The 14,862-nt window shown below is 63.7% G+C and overlaps 2 protein-coding genes across 6 annotated transcripts in view; one reads left to right on the top strand and one right to left on the bottom strand.

Annotated features, from left to right (window-relative positions):
- The window catches only part of ZMYM3 (zinc finger MYM-type containing 3), a 33,128-nt gene extending 20,270 nt beyond the window's left edge, over positions 1-12,858 (top strand). For 3 of the 5 annotated variants that reach the window (XM_090061629.1, XM_090061630.1, XM_090061627.1), the window contains exons 13-25: positions 250-415; positions 4,479-4,537; positions 5,140-5,302; positions 6,080-6,195; positions 6,334-6,508; positions 7,092-7,238; positions 8,064-8,167; positions 8,650-8,818; positions 8,988-9,139; positions 9,290-9,404; positions 10,376-10,630; positions 10,712-10,844; positions 11,326-12,858. In XM_090061629.1, the coding sequence (XP_089917755.1) occupies positions 250-415; positions 4,479-4,537; positions 5,140-5,302; positions 6,080-6,195; positions 6,334-6,508; positions 7,092-7,238; positions 8,064-8,167; positions 8,650-8,818; positions 8,988-9,139; positions 9,290-9,404; positions 10,376-10,630; positions 10,712-10,844; positions 11,326-11,524 (1,953 nt within the window). In that variant the 3' untranslated portion in view covers positions 11,525-12,858. The remainder of the gene's footprint in view (positions 1-249; positions 416-4,478; positions 4,538-5,139; positions 5,303-6,079; positions 6,196-6,333; positions 6,509-7,091; positions 7,239-8,063; positions 8,168-8,649; positions 8,819-8,987; positions 9,140-9,289; positions 9,405-10,375; positions 10,631-10,711; positions 10,845-11,325) is intronic. The other 2 variants (XM_090061628.1, XM_090061631.1) reach the window with 2 other exon arrangements.
- A 1,267-nt stretch (positions 12,859-14,125) lies between these two features.
- LOC149857958 (gap junction alpha-3 protein-like) lies at positions 14,126-14,862 on the bottom strand. Its single transcript, XM_090060259.1, has 2 exons — positions 14,719-14,862; positions 14,126-14,665 (listed from the first exon to the last, which is right to left on the bottom strand). The coding sequence occupies exons 1-2, from the start codon at positions 14,860-14,862 to the stop codon at positions 14,126-14,128; spliced, it is 684 nt and encodes a 227-aa protein (XP_089916385.1).

Here is a 14,862-nt window from a genome sequence, read left to right on the forward strand (position 1 = left end):
TGTGAGGGAGCTCACATGGTTGAAGTCCCCAGCTGATGCTGCCAGAGCACCACACTGCAGACCTGACAGGGCTGGATCCGTGGCCAGTGCCGTCGTGGAGAATGCCAGCATGCTGTAGCCCTGGGCATGGCTGGGGGGAAGCTCGCAGCACTCTGCCGTGCACTCCCATCCCGCTGGAGCACGTCTGCGTTGCGCCCGGAGTGAGGGCGGCTAGTGACCTGATTTTCTCTCCTGCGATCCGGGCTTTAGGCAGCTCGGTGCCACGCCTGCAAGCGTCAGGGGAAGCTACTGGAAACCATCCACTGGCGGGGGCAAATCAAACACTTCTGCAACCAGCAGTGTCTGCTGCGGTTTTACAATCAACAGAACCAGCCTAACCTGGACACGCAGAAGGGGCCCGAGAGCCTGCTGAACAGTGAGTAGGAGGGAGGGGGGGACCTGCAGGGCTCCACCCCAGACACAGCAGGGTGGAGGCTCCCATGGCTGGGACTGGACAGGACGCTAGGGAACAATCCTGCACTGGCCCCCGGGGGGAAGGACTGAGTGGGACCTCTCGGGGCATCTCCATCTCTAACGTCTATGGTTCTATGACACACAGGGCCCAGACGGGAGGAGCCGGTGCCAGCGTGCTACCTGTAGTTCTCGCTCTTAGCGAGGATACTCAGGGATTTAATGGGTGACTCCATCCTCTTACCGCCTGTTGCCAGCCGAGAGCTCCATTTACAGGGTTAGGGGACAGCATGGTTGGACTTGCCAATCCACCTGCAGCCCTGCACCACCTCTGAGCTGTGACCTTCTCTGAGCTCATAAGCTAAGCAGGATTGGGCCAGGTCAGTGCTTGGATGGGAGACCTCAAAGCAAAGCCGAGGTGCTGCAGGAGGTGGTGCTGGTGATGCTATATGTGGGGCTCTTCAGGTGGTCCCCTAGGGCAGACGGGCATGTTGAGCTGCAGCAGGTGCTTTTCTTCCCTCCAAACAAAATTGGAGCATTGAGCCTGTGCAAGGTCACGGGAAGGCAGGAGCTGCTTTCCCTGTGGCTGGGGCATGCCCTCCCTGCCATCCTGCTAGCAAAGGGGCTCTCTTGCCTGTTCATTCCTTGCTGGCAGTGCTGGTCGTGGGCAATCGCAGTGCTTTGGGATCCCACGGCTGGAAGATGCTGGCAGCATAGCCCATCTGTGGGATGCTAGACTTGGCCTTGCTTTACTGGGCCCTCTGGGCCCAGCCACCTCCCCTAGCTTTAGTGCAGGTTCAGAAGTTGTCCAGGCCTCCTGCCAGACATGCACCAGATATGGACTCAGCATCAGCCATGTGGGCTGCCCCACACCCAGTGACCTTGGGGAAGCCACTGCTTGGGACCCAGGAGGCATTAAGCCCAGCTCAGCTGGACCAGGGACAGCCTGCTGTGGCAGAAAGAGAACCTGTTGCCTGGAGGCAGGAATGTGAATGGGCTGAACCCAGCATCACCCATGGCCCCAGGAACCAGCAGGACAGCTGGGCAGCTTGCTCAGCAAGCGGCTGTGGCAAGAATTACACTCCTGGCAACTAGCAAGGTGCCTGCGCATGGCCTCGGCCACCTGTCTGTCCTGTGCTGGAGCAGCAAGGGGGTGTGGGTGCAGCCTGCCCTGTCAGGGGTGAAGACAGGAAGGCCTCAGAGGCTCTGTACTGGGGCCCCAGGAGAAGGGCAAGGACCCAGCAGCTCTGGGAACCTGGATAAAGCACGTGGCACTGCCAGTCCTGAGGCGTCCGGAGGCCAAGGATCCATCCAGGCAAAACCACCCAGTTCTCCCACCAATGGAATAGCACAGCATTCGCTGCTTCCCAGCACCTGCGCTGCCTCTGCTGCGTCCTGGGCCGGCTGAGCCAGAGGGGCACGCGGCTGCTCTACACAGTCTGGTGGAACGGCCTGGTGTGCTGAAGCCCCTGCAGCCCCCTGTACTGAACTTGCCCAGGAGGCCTCCCATGCTCAGGAATGCCTGCACCAGTGCCACTGCCAGGCAGCCATTGCCCGTGCCCCTTGGCCCCAGGCAAGGCTCCTGTTGCGCCTCAGACAAGCCTGGAGGCTCCGGGCTCTGTCAGGTTGTTCACCCAGGGCTGTCCATCCATCCTCAGGGTGGCTGGCTGCTTTTCCTCCTTCAGGTGGCTAGTATGCAGCTTGCCTGGACTCAGCAGCAGTCTGGGGCTGTGCAGGCGAGGAGCATGTGGGCCTCCTGAGAAGGGCTGGATGTTGCAAGGCTGCTTCCTCAGTATAGGGTGCATGTTTACCCTGAAGACGTGACAGCGCTGAAGGACCTTCCTTGCCTGCCGGCCCCGTCACCAGGATGCAAGGACTCGGGAGGTCTCTGAGCGCTCACCCTGGGCTGCTTGCTCATCTTCCCTGCACTGGAGTTGCAGGAGAAGCGCTTGTGAGCGAGCTGCACTGCCTGGGGGATTTCTTGGAGGGTGGCTCATCTCCTGCTCTGGATGCAAGCCCTCTACAGCGTCTTGCAGGATAGCTGTCACGCCATCTGCCCAGCAAGCCCTGCTCTGTGCCAGGAACAGGCAGAGTCCAGCTGCAAGAGGCTCTGCCCTGATCAAGTCCTTCCACGTGACTTCAGTGGGAGTTTGGAGCTGCCCAGGCCTCCTGGCAGATGACCATGAGGGAGGTGAAAATACCAGGGACTGGATTTCAAATGGACCTGGCCTCCATCGCGTGTGCTGCTGCTTGCCCAGAGTCTTGAAGCTAATACTGCTTCCGTGGGATCCAGAGGCATTAGGCCAGACTCGGCCATAAAGGAGGGCCTGCCGTGGCACTAAGGGCCCCACCTAACAGCCCTGTTTCTGGGCATGGCTGCAGGTGAGGCCATGAACAGGCAAACCCCAACGTTGCCTGTGGCCCTGGAAACCAGAAGGCACTTACCCAGCAAGCTCAATTCACTTTGGCATAGGCTCCCACTGGTTACTGGTCTCTAGCCCCTTGGCACCCCAGCGTACTTCATTTCTTTGGCCCTGCAGCTTCTGGCTGCAGAGCAGCTCGGGAACTGATCCACTGTGGTTAGTGAGAGGCCTGGGGCTCTGGCCACCAGTCTGCTGTGACTGGTGTCCGGTGGGAGCCGCCTGCGTCAGCTCTGTACAAAGCCTCCCAAGGAGTTCTGGCTCTGGTGGGTCCTGCTCCCCGCTGCCGGCCCCGCCAACCAGGTTCATGGCATGTGAGCTGCCTAAATGAATGCTCTGGCCATGGCTGTCCACTGGCAGCTGAAACCTGGTGTGGGAGCTAGGACCCCAAGATCCTTGTAACCCAGGAGCCAGTCCCATCGCAGCTGACGGAGCAGCACTTGGTTTGGCCCTTTAGCACGTGGGCCGGGGGAACGGCTTTCCGGGGCCAGTAGTCTTCCTGCCGCAGAGATGACCGTTGCTGCTGGTATGCCCCATAGCCCTGGCATCGCCCACTCGGGCGCAGCTCTGAGAGGCAGGCGGGTTCTTGTCTGCAGAGGATGGACATGAGTGCTGGGTCCCTGGAGACTGGCAGCTTCTGCTGCTGGGGTGGCTGCAGCCTACGCTGGACCCAGCCAGGACTCACTCCCTTGCCCTCATTGGGGTTGATCCAGGGGCTCTGAGCTTGTCTCCCTTGCATGTACCTGCGGCTTTCCCTGCATTTCCTCTGTGGGGTCCAGGCTCCCAAGAAAGCTGCTCTTGGAGCCCAGCCTAGGGGGAGAGGAGACGGGTGTCGTGGTGACCCTTGTTGCTGCAGTCCGATGACACAGGCTCTCTGCAGTGCTTGTCCCTGTGCCAGCAGGGTGGAGGCACTCCCCAGGGGCCTGCTGTCCGACCTGCGTGGGGTGAAGGCACGGTGCTTGCAGTTCAGCTCTGTCCTGGGCGGTCCCGTGGACCAGTCCTCCATGCCGAACACAAGGTTGGAGCAGATGGTCGAGGCCAGGAGAAGCTCAGTGCTGTCTCTGCCTGATACACTTGTGTTTGCGGGAGTGGACCCTCAGCTGGGCTGTCTGCAGCCCAGAGCCAGCCTCGCTCTTGGTGCAGAGGGGGCTGCAAGGTCCCCTCCAGCACCTTTCTGCTCCAGGTTTCAAAGCACTCTGCAGAGGTGTTCCCTGGCCAGCAGCAGGGAGAAGGGATACGGCTCTAGTCAGGCCCCTGGCCTCCACTGGAGGAGCTGGGGTGAAGCCTGGGCCCCTGTGAACAGGGCTGTACTGCAGCAGGCTGGGGAGATGGTAGGCCAGGCACGTGGGGTGGGGTGCAGGGGAGAGCAGAGGCAGCGGGAGTGACAGGACAGCCAAGGCCCAGGGCCCTCTGAGCTGCTCAGGTGAGGGACGTTCTGGCAACTAGTCGCCTCTCCTGGGACTGGCCTGGGCTCTGATCAGAGACCCTGCCTTGCTGGCCCAGGTCTGCAGCCACGTCCAGGCCCAGCCGTGGCCCTGCCAGCCTGCAGGCACCCACACAGGAGTGGAGCACGCAGCTGGGGCTGATGACTCTCTCTTTGCCTTCCAGGTCAGACCCCAGAGCCAAAGCCACCTGCCTCTTCGCAGCAGAAAGCAGAGACAAACACGGTGAGTCTTGAATAGGGGGCGGATGTCCTGAGGGTGTGTGCACGGGGGTGCCCAGGGAGGGCCCAGGGGTTGCGGGGTGGGGACAGTGCGCCTTACCCCAGGAGCGAGACCTAGGTTGGGCTGGGGGCAGCACGGCGGTCTTGGTGCTGGTGGTGGGGAGTGGCCAAGCCCCGTGCGCAGACATGGGTTGACAACCAGGCCTGGGCTGTGGACTTGCTTATAGATCCTTGATGTTTGCGCAGGTGCCATCTTTCCCTGCTCTGGCCTGACAGCTCAGTCCTGGTGGCTGTGGGCCAGAGCTCCTTCTTGCCTGACAAGGTGGGCTTGCCACTCGGGTGTCACCAGCCCCTGGGCTTAGCACTCCCTTGGCCAGGTCTAGCCATGACCTGCAGCAGGTGCCTGCCCCAGCATCAGGGAGAGCAGCAAGGGGTCTGGGCCTGGCGTTGTGCTGCACTGGTCTGGGCCAGGCAGCACCGCAAAGGTGGGCACCGCCTGCCACAGCTTCCAGGAATCACCCGGCCCCGGGGGCTAGGAGCGTCCACTGGCTAGAGGCGGTCTTGATTGGAGCCAGACACCAGCAGCCCCTTTCTGGGTTATTTCAGGTGTCTGCAAAAGCCTTGTCCGCCCAGGTGTCTGCTCCCCCACCACCCCCACCACCAGTTCCGGCCACGCCTCGGAAAAACAAAGCTGCCATGTGCAAGCCCCTGATGCAGAACCGTGGTGTGTCCTGCAAGATCGAAATGAAATCCAAGGGGTGTCAGACGGGTGAGTGTGGTGGTGCCGTTGGGGCTGTGCTGGGTGCTGGAGCCTGGCTTCTGGGACTGGCACGGTGTGGGTTCGGGGGGTGTCGGGCACTATGGGTTGCTGGGAGTGGACTCACGGGGCATAGTGGGGCCAGCACAAGGCTGGCAGCTGCCCAGGGAGAGGCCTGCACCTTTCTCAGAGAGCATGGAGAGGTGGCCCAGTCTCCACACCACTTGCTTCTCTTGCCGCACATCTGCTGCTCATCTCTACAACTCCCAGCCCCCTGCCAGCCCTGCCACACCCCAGCTAATGCCCCGGGGGAGACCAAGCTGGGCCTTCCCAGCTCCGATCAGTTCTCACCCTACATCTGGGGGGTCAGCCTTCCCTGTCGTGCGTACAGCTGGCTGCCAGGGCCCTGGGTGCGTGGGAACTATGTGAGCTGGCAAAGGGCTCTGCCAGACCAGGAAGCCTTCAGGGCTCTTGTGATTGTACCAGAGTCCAGATCCTGCAGCTCTCCGGCGGTCTCAGGGCTGCAGGGCGGTCAGTCCCAACCCAGTGGGAGCGCTCTGTGGGGAGGGCTTGGCGGCCGCAGCAGCAGCCCACAGCCTGACTCTCCGCTGCTCCACCTGGGCTGAGCTAGGGGAGCGGGTGCCAGCAGCGTGGGCCAGCCCCCTGTGCCGTGCCAGGGAGGATGGTGTGTGGAGGACCCTGCCAGCCACGCCTGCGGGGCTGAGCATGACTGACAGCCCCTGTGCCCGCCCTGCTGCCAGGATACTGATTGCGGTCTACCCCCAACAGAGGCAGATTGGAAGCCCCAGGTGATTGTGCTGCCGGTCCCAGTCCCGATCTTTGTGCCTGTGCCTATGCATATGTACTGCCAGAAAGTACCCGTGCCTTTCTCCATGCCTGTCCCGGTAAGTGATGCTCCTTCTCCCAGTCCACTCTGTAAGCACCTGCTCTCTCCGCCCTGTTGCCAGCAGCAGGGAGTAGGGCCAGGGTTTTCCACTTGTCAAAAGCCCCTCTGACCCTGCCTGACATCGCACTGGTCCCAGGTGCCTGTGCCAATGTTCCTGCCCACCACGCTGGAGAGCACGGATAAGATCGTGGAGACCATTGAGGAGCTGAAGGTGAAGATCCCATCCAACCCCCTGGAGGCTGACATCCTGGCCATGGCAGAGATGATCGCAGAGGCAGAGGAGCTGGATAAGGCCTCCTCGGACCTGTGTGGTATGTTCCACCCTGCCTCGGGCTTGGGAGTCCCTCCCCAGAGCTGGCCAGGGGGCCCCGCTGCTCCTGAAGCCAAGCCCGCTTCCCAGGTTTGGCTCTGCAGAGTCAGGCGTGGGCCAAGCCGTTGTTAGCCGTAGCTGAGCAACCATGCTCTGTGACCAGCATGTGCTTGGAGAGCCATGCTCTAGCAGGATAGTGACCTCCAGCTCTGTCTGATAGAGCCTGTAGTGCAGGCCATGACTGCCAAGGCTCTGGCTGGCTGCCCCAAGGTCCTGTCCTGCAGTGGCGCTCTCCTGGGCAGACACCAGCCCAGGAGTGTGCACGTGGACTTCAGGGTCCACCTGCCCCAGCACCTACTGTGAATAAGTCTTGCTGGCTCAGGCTGTGCCTGAGAGGCTCAGGGAAGCAGCCCCAGTGCCATCCCAGGGAAGCCTGGCTGTGACTAGCGCTGCCACCTGGAGCCAGCACGTGGCACAGGGCTGTGGCTGGCCAGAGCCTGATGATCCCACCTGCAGCACGGCATTTGCGGGGCGGGGGGGAGGTACGTCTCATGCGGGCTCTTGAATGGCTTCCTTGTTTGCAGACCTGGTAAGTAACCAGAGTGCCGAGGGCCTGCTGGAAGACTGCGACCTCTTTGGGCCAGCTAGGGACGACGTGCTGGCCATGGCTGTTAAGATGGCAAACGTGCTGGATGAGCCTGGCCAGGATCTGGAGGCCGACTTCCCGAAGAGTAAGTGCTGGGCAGGGGTGGTTCAGGTCCATTGTGGGAGAGGCTGGGCTCACAGGAGAGACCTGGCTATAGGCATTCCCCCTTCAAAGGGGATGCGTGGGCCGTTGGGTACAGGGAAGGCACGGGGCTGCAGGCGAGAAGAGCTGGAGAGTGGAGAGGGATGTGGAGTTGGCATGTCGGGAGCCAGAGACCCAGGAGGAAGTGGGTGTGGAGCATCTGCTCCAGTGTCGGGGAGTCGCCAGGGCCTGGGCAGAACCTGGAGCAGCCCCCGAGGGGCACAGAGTGGGAGGAGACACCACTTAGCAGGAACTGTGACCAGGATGCAGGGGAGGCTGACAACCCAGTCTGCAGGAAGGAGACCAGCAGGGAAGAGGGTGAAGGCAGCTGTGCCCGTTGCCTAAGTGCAGAGCTCCCCCAGCATGGGGTCTGGTCAGGAGAGACTAGCTGCTAAAAGGCACGGGCAGGAGCGTGGCTGCAAGGAGCAGTAGCATCCCTCAGAGTCAGCATGACCACTCAGCTGGGGCACCAAGCTATGCTGGGTGCCAGTGCAACCAGTGACCAGCTGCACCAGAGCCAGCAGGCGCTGGACTGTGCCATTCTTGCTGGCATCAGAGCAAGGAGCAGACCAAGCCCAGGGCAGATGTTGGAAGCAAGCAGGGGCAGGAGGCCTGGATGGGCAGTGTCCATGTGCCCAGGGCTCCATGGGCAGGGAGCTGGGGAGGTAGTTGTGGGTGGCAGAGGGTGCTCCAAACCTGCCCCTGGGGCACCCCAGTGATGATGCCACCTCTTGACCCTAAATCCTGCTGTGCTCTTTGTTCCCCCCAGACCCCCTGGACATCAACCCCAGTGTGGACTTCCTCTTTGACTGCGGCCTGGTGGGACCAGATGACGTGTCCACGGACCAGGACCTGCCGCGCGCTGTCCGGAAGGTGAGTGACTGTCCAGGATGGAGCTGCCAGCAGCTCAGTGGGTGCTGCCTGCTTGGGACCCAGCCTGCAACTTCTTTTGGGGACTGGAGCCATGCCACAGAGGGAGCAGGACCACGCATGGAACTTCCTCCTCAGCCCCCTGCTGCACCCACGTGCACTGGAGCCAGCTTCCTTCACAGGGGCACTGCTTGTCTGCAGTAGTGGAACCCAACACCAGCCTGTGGGGCACCCGTACTTGCACCTTATGGTGCCAGCACAGCCCCGGCACTGGACTGGCCCTGCAGGCCTCAGGGGAAGCCTCTGTTCCCAGCTGGAAGCATAGTTGTGCCCTAAGCCAGGGTCCAGTGCCTTGGAGCAGTCCCCTGAGCGTGGGCATGGGCTGCAGCTGTGATAAGCAGGAAGGCGCAATGCCTGGGGTGCTGGGAAGGGCAGTGTCTGCCACAGTGGCAGCATGCTCAGCCCTCCTATGTGCTGCTCTGTAGGGTCAGAAACGGCTGGTGCTGTCCGAAAGTTGCTCCCGGGATTCCATGAGCAGCCAGCCCGGCTGCACGGCACTGAACTACTCATATGGCGTCAACGCCTGGAAGTACTGGGTGCAGGCCAAGTATGCAGGTGGCGAGACCAGCAAGGCGGAGGAGCTGCGCTTTGGGCGTAAGTGCCCTGCTCAGGGCAGGCAGGGGCTGTGGCACTGCTGGGCCTCAGGACGCTGTTGCAGGAGCTGCGGAAACCAGCCTGTGCCAGGCCCGTTCCAGCACCAGCACCAGGGCCTGGGGCAGTTCTGTGCTCCCTGTGGCTGAGACCAGTGCTGCTTTCCCCACAGCCAAGCCCATGCGCATCAAGGAGGACATCCTGGCCTGCACAGCAGCTGAGCTCAACTACGGCCTCGCTCAGTTTGTCAAGGAGATAACGCGGCCCAACGGTGAGCGCTACGAGCCGGACAGCATCTACTACCTCTGCCTGGGCATCCAGCAGGTGAGGTGGCCTCCCAGCCTGTAGCCCCTCCAACCCCATCAGAGGGACCTTCAGGCCAGGCCCTTTCCTGAGGCTGGGAGCCCTGCAGCCTCAGGAGGGTGGCTGTTCAGGTCCCTCTGCATGGCCTGACCTGTGCTCCCTTCCCTCTAGTACCTGCTGGAGAACAACCGCATGGTGAACATCTTTACGGACCTCTACTACCTGACTTTTGTGCAGGAGCTGAACAAGTCCCTGAGCGGCTGGCAGCCCACAATCCTGCCCAACAGTACGTGTTGCAGGGCTGTGCATGGGCCGGGCTGGACCTGGCCCTAGGTGGGCAGCACCCTTAGGACAGGCCTGTGCCTTGGCCATGGGCCCCTGGACCACCAGCCTGGCTGAGAAGCAAGACTGGTGGTCCAGGGGCCTACAACCAAGGCACAAGTCTGCCCTGACCCTCTGCCAAGGGTTAGCCTGCCCTGACCCTCTGCCTTCCTGCTGTGGGGAGGCAGCCGCCATGCTGCTGGGGTCTGGCACCAGAGCCAGCCCATAGGTCCTCAGTGCCTTGTGCTTGCAGTGCGCAGGGGGCTGGTGATGGAGTTCTGGCTGCGTGTACGACCTGGCTGGAAACCACCCGGCGGAGCAGTGCCCCAGCACGCAGCTGCCATGCTTTGGCCTCTGCAGTTCCCAGCCCAGAGCACTGTGGCCTCACTGGCTGGCTCCGCTGTGCTAGTTCCCAGAGTTATGCGGGAGTTAAACTTGCCCAGGTGCCCAGCTCCTGTCCAGGCACCTCTGTCCATCCTGGCCAGTGGCCATCCCATCCCTCATGGTCTGGGCCCTTTCCACGTGTGCCAAGCCAGTGGTTGTGCCACCTGGCCCAGACTTGCAGTGCTGGCAGTCCACTCACCTGCCATGTGGTGGCAAGAATGGGTGTGTGTATCCATCCTGCCCATGGCTTCATCCCTCTCTCTACCTCTGCCCTCTCTGCCCCATGTGCGGTCACCTCCCAGCTGTCTTCGTGGTTGGCTGTAGGATTAGTGTCACATGCTGTGGCTTGCGGCAGGGCTGTGGGGCTGGTGTCAGTCAGCCAGGATGAGAACGACAGCGGCAGAACTCCCCACATCTGCCCATGCCTACACTTCCCTGTCCTCCCTGCCCCGCAGCGAGGGGCTGAGTACTTCCAGCCTTGTGCTGCTGCACTGGGCTGGGCCATTTCAAGCCCTACTGTGGGACAGCGAGTGACTGGTTCTCTGTCCACAGACACGGTGTTCTCACGTGTGGAGGAGGAGCACCTGTGGGAGTGCAAGCAGCTGGGTGTGTACTCGCCCTTCGTGCTGCTCAACACCCTCATGTTCTTCAACACCAAGTTCTTTGGGCTGCAGACAGCAGACGAGCACATGCAGCTCTCCTTCACCAATGTGGTGCGCCAGGCCCGTAAGTGCACCACGCCGCGAGGCACCACCAAGGTCATCAGCATCCGCTACTTCGCCCCTGCCAAGCAGAAGAAAGGCCGAGGTAGGCGTTGGACCATGGCCCCAGCCCCCACCCCAGCCCCCTTGCCCATCCTGGCCCAGCCCAGCCCAGCCCTGACTCCAGCCTCTCCCCCCGCAGGTGGAGGCCTGGGGAAGCGAAAGCGAGAGGAGGAGATGCCCATCCTGGAGCAGCGCGAGAACCGGATGAACCCACTCCGCTGTCCCGTCAAGTTCTACGAATTCTATCTCTCCAAATGGTGAGGCCCTGCTGCCCTGGCCCTCGCTGTCCCCCACACCCCGGCCTGCCCTGCAGCACACAGCCTGCTTGCCCCAGCCCTGACCTTCCTGCCAGGGCCTGTGCAATGCTGCCCATGGGGGCAGAGAGCTCATCTCCCCTCCTGCTGGGGTGGTGGGGGTGACCTGTGCCCTCCTGCTGTCCCTGCACCACGGAGCCTGTCCAGGGCCCCAGAAGAGAAGCCCACACCCAGCTGCTGGGTCCTTGCTCTGCAGGAGGCAGAGGGTGCCCTGAACGCTCATCCATGCCTCTGCCACCTCCTTTGCTCCTGACAATGGATAGGGAGCAGCTGGGGAAGCCAGGGCTCAGCGTGCCCTGAGTGGGGTGGGGTGGGGGCAGGTTCTGGTCAGCCAGGTCTTGGGCCCTGGGGCAGGTAGGGAGAGGCAGGGCCTGTACAGGGGGCCAGAGCCAGGCCTCACCCTGCCACTCCCCTCTTGCTGCAGTCCCGAGAGCCTGCGGAACCGGAGCGACGTGTTCTACCTGCAGCCGGAGCGGTCGTGCATCGCGGAGTCGCCGCTCTGGTACTCTGTCATCCCCATGGACCGGAGCATGCTGGAGAGCATGCTGAACCGCCTCCTGGCTGTGCGCGAGATCTACGAGGAGCACAGCCGGGCCGGCGGCCTGGATGACGACATGGACTGAGCCCGGCCCACGGTGCTCTGTCCGCTCTGTGCGGGGAAGCCACGTCCCCCTGGCTCTTGCCGCCCACCCCCCCGTGGGGATGTGAGTGGGGTGGCCTGGCATGGGGCTGGCGCTGCTCCCTGCCCCAGAGACCAGGGCGCTGTCCTGCTTATCTGTATCAGACTGAGACATCCCTGCCTCGTGCTAGGGCCGAGGCCCCAGTGGGCCCTAGCATCCAAGCCCTACCTGCACGCTGCCTCCCAGCCTGGGCCTGGCTGCAGCAGGGTCCTGCCCTGCCCCTTCCTGTCTTCCCAGTGGCTGCGGGCCCAGGGGAGCCGAGAGCCCAAGGACATGCTGCTGACAACCCTGCCTTGGCACCACCCCCGTTGACTGTGCCAGGGCTGCAGCAGGCAGCTCCACGCGGCTGTTCCCAACCTGGCTCCTTTCCTCCGTACCCCCCAATGTGTCATGTGGCTGCCACGGTGGAGAGGCCAAGGCCAGCCGAGGGGTGGGAGGCTGGGCTGGGCCCAGCAGCCTCTGCTGGAGGCTCTTGGCCCCTGGGTTGCTCGCTGCCAGAGTGCCAAGCTCCCAGCTGGGGACAAGAGCCCTGCCCCAAATGTGGGGCCCAGAGATGGGCTCTGCAAGGTGAGGCTGGCCTGGTTCTGCTGGACAGGAGAGGGGTTTGACCCAGAGCCTGGGGCAGCCCAGCTGGGGTGAAGGAAGCAGGGGCCTCTCTGGGGCTGGGGGCTGTGGGCATGGAGCCTTACCGGCCAGGGCAGCGGGTGCTGGCAGGGCACGCCTTGGCCAGAGCCCGGCTGTTTTCTCCAGCTTGTTGCCTCCTTCTGTGACACGGAGCCCCCTCCTCTGCGTGCAGCCTGGGGGCACAGGTGGGCATTCTGCAGGCCAGCTGGGGGCTGATGGCACCCCCTTGCCCAGGGGGAGCAGGGATGCCCTGCACCTGCTGGATCAGGGGATCAGACCCCCTCGCATGCCCGGAGCTGGAGCAGCAGGCTCCGGCTGCCCACCTCTCCACCCCTCTCTCCCTGCTAGCCATGTTGGCCCAAGCCCCTGGCCTGCACTCTGCAAGCAGGTGGTGGCTCCTGGCTCCGCTTGCTCAGCCCCTGCTTTGCTGCCCCAGCTCCCACCCCTTTGTGGTGTTTGAAATCCTCCGAGCTGTCAGTGGGGCTCGGCACTGCCTGACGAGCCTGTACATATTGTCCTGGGCCTGGTGGGCCCTGTCCTCTGTGTCCATGTCAAGCGTAAGCACTCACCGGTCTTGTCGTAGTGATAACGGGGCGCTAGGACGAACCCTGTGTCTGGAACCATTCATTTCAATAAAGACGCAGAAACCTGGGTCTGCTGGGCTGGTTCTGCTGGGCCGGAGGGGACTGACTGGGTGCACGGCACAGCCCAGCTGAGCAGCAGCGAGACCGCTCCTGCCACTGCGCCCCGGAGCTCGCCTCCCACGGCTGTGGCCCAAGCATGGCTGACACTGGCCTGCTCAAGCCAGGGGGTCACCCACCTACAGCCCCAGCTCCCCCCAGCATGGTGCCCTGGCCCCCTCCCTACAAACCGCCCGCTGCAGCCTGGGTCTGTAGCCGCCTGGTGTGGGGCATGGGCTGCTGCTCCATCCCACGGGGCGTCACACCTACCCTCCGTCCATGCTGAAGTGGGCCCCCGTGGCGGCCGGGCGGAGGCAGTGCCAGCACCAGCCCTGGTCCCTGTGACTTGGGGCTCCCTGGGCCTAGAGGAGCCCCAGCGCCTTGCTCTGCAGTGATGCCAGGGGTAGCTGAGCTCCCTGTGGGGTTGGCACAGCCAGCCTCGCACACCCCGTGCGTGTGTTCACCACTTGCTAACTGTGCAGTGCAGGTGCCTCTGGCTGGGGGGCATAAGAGGGAGCTGTGGAGGACACCCCAGCACTGCTGGGGTCCCGCAGTGCCGGATCCCGGGTGGGAGCAAAGGGCCAGTCCTCGCTCACAGCCAGCCCTGCCTGGTGTCTCCCCAGTCCCTGCCCAGCTTGGGGGGCGTGCCAGGCAGGGTGCATCCAGCAGCAGGGCAGGAGGGGCAGTGGAGATTGACCCCCGCACCTGGGACGCGCCCAGTGCAATGAGGCTCCCTCACTTGGCCTGGGCCCAGCGGCAGGGCTGCCAGGACCGTGGTGCGGGGCTGACCCTGGCTGCAGGGGGGCTCTTCGAGGGGATCGCCCTGCACCGCACTCGTGGCCTGCCTGGCTGCAGCAGGGCTGTCGGTGCTTCACAGCCTGGCCCTGGAGCTGCACAACGGGACCAGCATTTCCTGGCAAAGAAACCTGGAGACCAAAGGGTAACCATGGAAACGCAGCGGGCTGTGCATACGGCAAGGCCTGGGGCAGGTCTGCGGGGTGAAGCGCTGCACCCCGACACCCAGCCAGCCAGCGCAGCGCCAGCACGGGTGTTGAATGGGCCGGGTTGCAGGGGGTGCTGCCCAGCGCTGGGGCCACTCGCTCCCCTGGGACCGGGACCGGGCAGCTGTTCTTGCCACTGTGCCGCCTGGGCACCCTAGCAGCCACAGGGGCAGGCTGGCACCAGAGGGGCAGGGCCAGGGAAGCGCAGCCGGGCCGGGGGGCTGTACCCATCTCGCTTATCAGGCAACATGAAGCTGGGCCGGCAGAGCCCTGGGGGCCTCGCGGCTGCCTGGGGGCTGCTGGCCGTGGGCCCCTGCGGGGCTCCAGTGAGGCCCAGGTGGCACAGGTTGACCAGAGTGAGCAGCAGGGACAGGCCAGCGCAAAGACAGGCTCTTGGTGGTCTGCAGCAGGTCGCGGTGGACAGTGCCGTGGCAGGGCCAGCGGCTGCAGCAGGAGAGGGGCCGCAGCTGGCAGCCGTAGCGTGCGCGCTGCCCTGCCCTGAAGGCCGCCTCCAGCAGCGCCTTGCACACCACGGTGCCAGCCCAGGTGCGCAGTCGGGCCCTTGGCATGCCCCCGGTGCCCTGCCCCAGCCCCCAGCACTGCGGCCCCAGCCCCTTTGGCTCTGCCAGCTGCAGGCTGTGGCCCAGGTAGACGAGGCTGGGCGTGGAGACGAGGATGATCTGCGGTGCCCAGAAGCACAGCTGGGACAGAGGGAAGGTGGCACCGTAGCAGGTGCTCTGGCAGCCCAGCTGCTGCGTGTTGCAGGCAAAGCTGGCCGCCTCGCCCACCCAGGCCCACTCGGCTGCTGCGTGTTGCAGGCAAAGCTGGCCGCCTCGCCCACCCAGGCCCACCCGGCTGCTGCGTCCAGCGCCGGGATGCAGAACACAAAGCGCGCGGTGAGCCACACCTGGCCCGTGGCCGTGGAGAGCTCCTGTGTCCGCTCCAGTGGCCACCCCAGCAGGCTCCAGTTGCCCAT

Source organism: Crocodylus siamensis, chromosome 8, assembly GCF_052110815.1.
Source record: "Crocodylus siamensis isolate JL-2025a chromosome 8, ASM5211081v1, whole genome shotgun sequence".
NCBI classification, from domain to species: Eukaryota; Metazoa; Chordata; order Crocodylia; family Crocodylidae; genus Crocodylus; species Crocodylus siamensis.